General features: G+C 32.2%; 1 protein-coding gene across 1 annotated transcript in view; it reads right to left on the bottom strand.

Moving 5' to 3' along the window:
* MYOM2 (myomesin 2) overlaps window positions 1-2,449 on the bottom strand; it is a 164,728-nt gene that overhangs the window by 31,418 nt on the left and 130,861 nt on the right. The window contains exons 28-30 of the mRNA XM_007944429.1: window positions 2,267-2,380; window positions 1,990-2,077; window positions 1,409-1,447 (exon numbers count right to left, since the gene is read on the bottom strand). Of these exons, the coding sequence (XP_007942620.1) occupies window positions 1,409-1,447; window positions 1,990-2,077; window positions 2,267-2,380 (241 nt within the window). The remainder of the gene's footprint in view (window positions 1-1,408; window positions 1,448-1,989; window positions 2,078-2,266; window positions 2,381-2,449) is intronic.

Below are 2,449 nucleotides of genomic sequence, written 5' to 3'. Positions count from 1 at the left end.
TACTGCTGGTAATCCTGTCTTCATCTTGTAGGGTTAGGGGAGGTCGAAACATGTGGCCTCTTTGTCCTTTTTGCAGGCTGCAATGGCCTCAAACATGGCAAGGACTGTGAGGATGGTGCAGGCCTGGGCAGTGTTTCTTTCTATTGGACATAGGGTCACTAGGAGTCGGAGCCAACTTGACGGGACCTAACAACAACAACAAGTAACCTAATGAAATGTAGTGTTTGGCATGTTGTAAAGATCTGTTTTGTTTCCCAAATATACTTACTGTGGATTCCATAATGCTTACTTCTACTCTCCAGCAGATAGAGTGTCTGGTTTCCCAAGGGAATAAAGTTATAAAATCTAGTGATGTGAGAAGTCCTGTCTATTCCTTCTGTCTTTGTATAACTCAAAATACAATGTACATAGTACATGAGAATAAAGTGATAAAAAATACTTTTTGCATTAATTTGGTTCCTTTCATATATACATTCACTTGTCCAAGCCATTGAAATTACAATTCAAATGCTTGTGCCTTTTAGAGCATTATATTTTGATACAACATAATTCAGCGGTAGTAAGTTATTCCACCATTCAAATGACTTAAATTATCATCACAAAGTGCTTTGCATATCTGTATAGTACAATTTGGTTCATTGATAATCAATAATGAAACTCACATTTTAAACATCATCATTCATCTGACAAGTGAAAAGCAGAAAAGAATAAAATCTATGTCACAGAAAAAATGACAAAATAAGCATAAAAATTTTCTCAAAATGCCCCAAAAATTGTGTGAGATAGCACTTAACCTTAGGACTGAGGAGATATTTTAGGTACTAGTTAGACTCTTGACTGGAGGAGGTTGAAAGTCATATTTAAGCCACTTAATAGTTTTTGACCTTAAGTATTTGAACTGAAAATACAAATGAGATAATATCTAAAAAGCCCACAGTAATAAAATTTTATATTTCTTACCACAATGTACTATACAAATAAAATATTATCAAATTAGTAATCAATTTCTTTGTTCTCACAGTTTCCATGGAAAGGAAAAAAATGATTTCCAAAACTGAAAAATGTGTTGATGCATATGACCAAAGTCAGAGGTTTAAAATTTCATTATTATTTATTCAATATTTGTAATAAATATGTTGCTAACAATTAAACACAAAGCATTCATCTGAATTCACCTCTGGCAAATTAGAAGCTACTAATCAGGATGTATAGTGGGTTTTCTAAATATAATGGCTAAAAAAGTATCACTGAAGCAGTCAGATAACTGTTGTGCCATTTAATCCACAGTCTATCAAAGGATATGCACTGCAGTTCCATTACTTCCTCCTTTGCAGTGGTAAGTTCCCATCACAGGAAATAGTTATTTTAGCACCCCAAATGACATGAAAATTAGAAGGCATTTACTTACCGCAGACTCTACTCATTGCCAAAATCATATCATCGTACACTGAAAGGGAGAAGGGAAATGTACCATATGATGTATAATTTTATCAGAAAGCAACATTTTCATGTTTAATTAAATTAATACAGGAAATCTCGATGTTCTTTTGAAAAATGAAACATTAAAATGGCAATATTTATCCATAAAAGGCTTATGTGTATAATAAATCCTTCTAACTTAGTCACTTTTTAAACAAGGAACAAGAACATTTTACTCAACATAAATCCAACTACATGTTTAATTGAATTAGTTCATCACTGTTTCAATCATTTTAACTACATTAGTAACAGGATAAAACTTGGCTTATGATGATGGACTAAACCGACATTTCATATAAACCTTAAGTAATATAATACATTTTTCTAAAACATTGAAACAGCTCTGAATGCAAGTAATATATTTTAACAAACATATTTTCTTATGTGCTAATGATAAAGCAACAATATGTACTATGGCTGAACATACAGATGACTATGTCTTCGTAATACATTTTTTCCGGTTGGGAAAATAGATTTCTTTTTAGTAGAACAAAGAAGGTTTTATTTTACCTTTGCCAGCTATTTCAAGGACAGATACATCTTGACCTCTTTCATCTTTCAAAGTTGCTTTGTATTCACCTTGGTCCTTCTTTGACAACTACAAATAAAACACAACCCACATTTGTGTAAAATCAATACTGTGCTGTAAAATATTATAAATGCTAATGATTTCCTTTAAAAACCATGGTAATTCAAGATGCAAATTAGAAGATTATGCTAAATTTACAAGTTGTTTGAAAGACATATTTTGTTCTGCTTATGTCTTTTTTTATATAATGCATCATACCTTTGGTATGAGTAGTTCACAGACCCCCTTCTCCAGATCAGGCAATGTTTCTGTTTCATACAAAATGTCATCCTTTAGCCATTTGAAAACTGTTTCCTTCTTGGTATTTGCAACCTGTAAGACAAAAATCATAAGTTTAGAATGTGAATCACTCTGGCTCATTCTGGCTTGTAAGAAAAGTCT

The sequence above is a fragment of the Orycteropus afer genome, unplaced genomic scaffold, assembly GCF_000298275.1.
Source record: "Orycteropus afer afer isolate SDZICR_OR568_19922 unplaced genomic scaffold, OryAfe1.0 scaffold00125, whole genome shotgun sequence".
NCBI lineage: Eukaryota > Metazoa > Chordata > Mammalia > Tubulidentata > Orycteropodidae > Orycteropus > Orycteropus afer.
The sequence above is the reverse complement of the archived record's forward strand: the minus strand, read 5'-3'. Positions and strand labels throughout refer to the sequence as shown.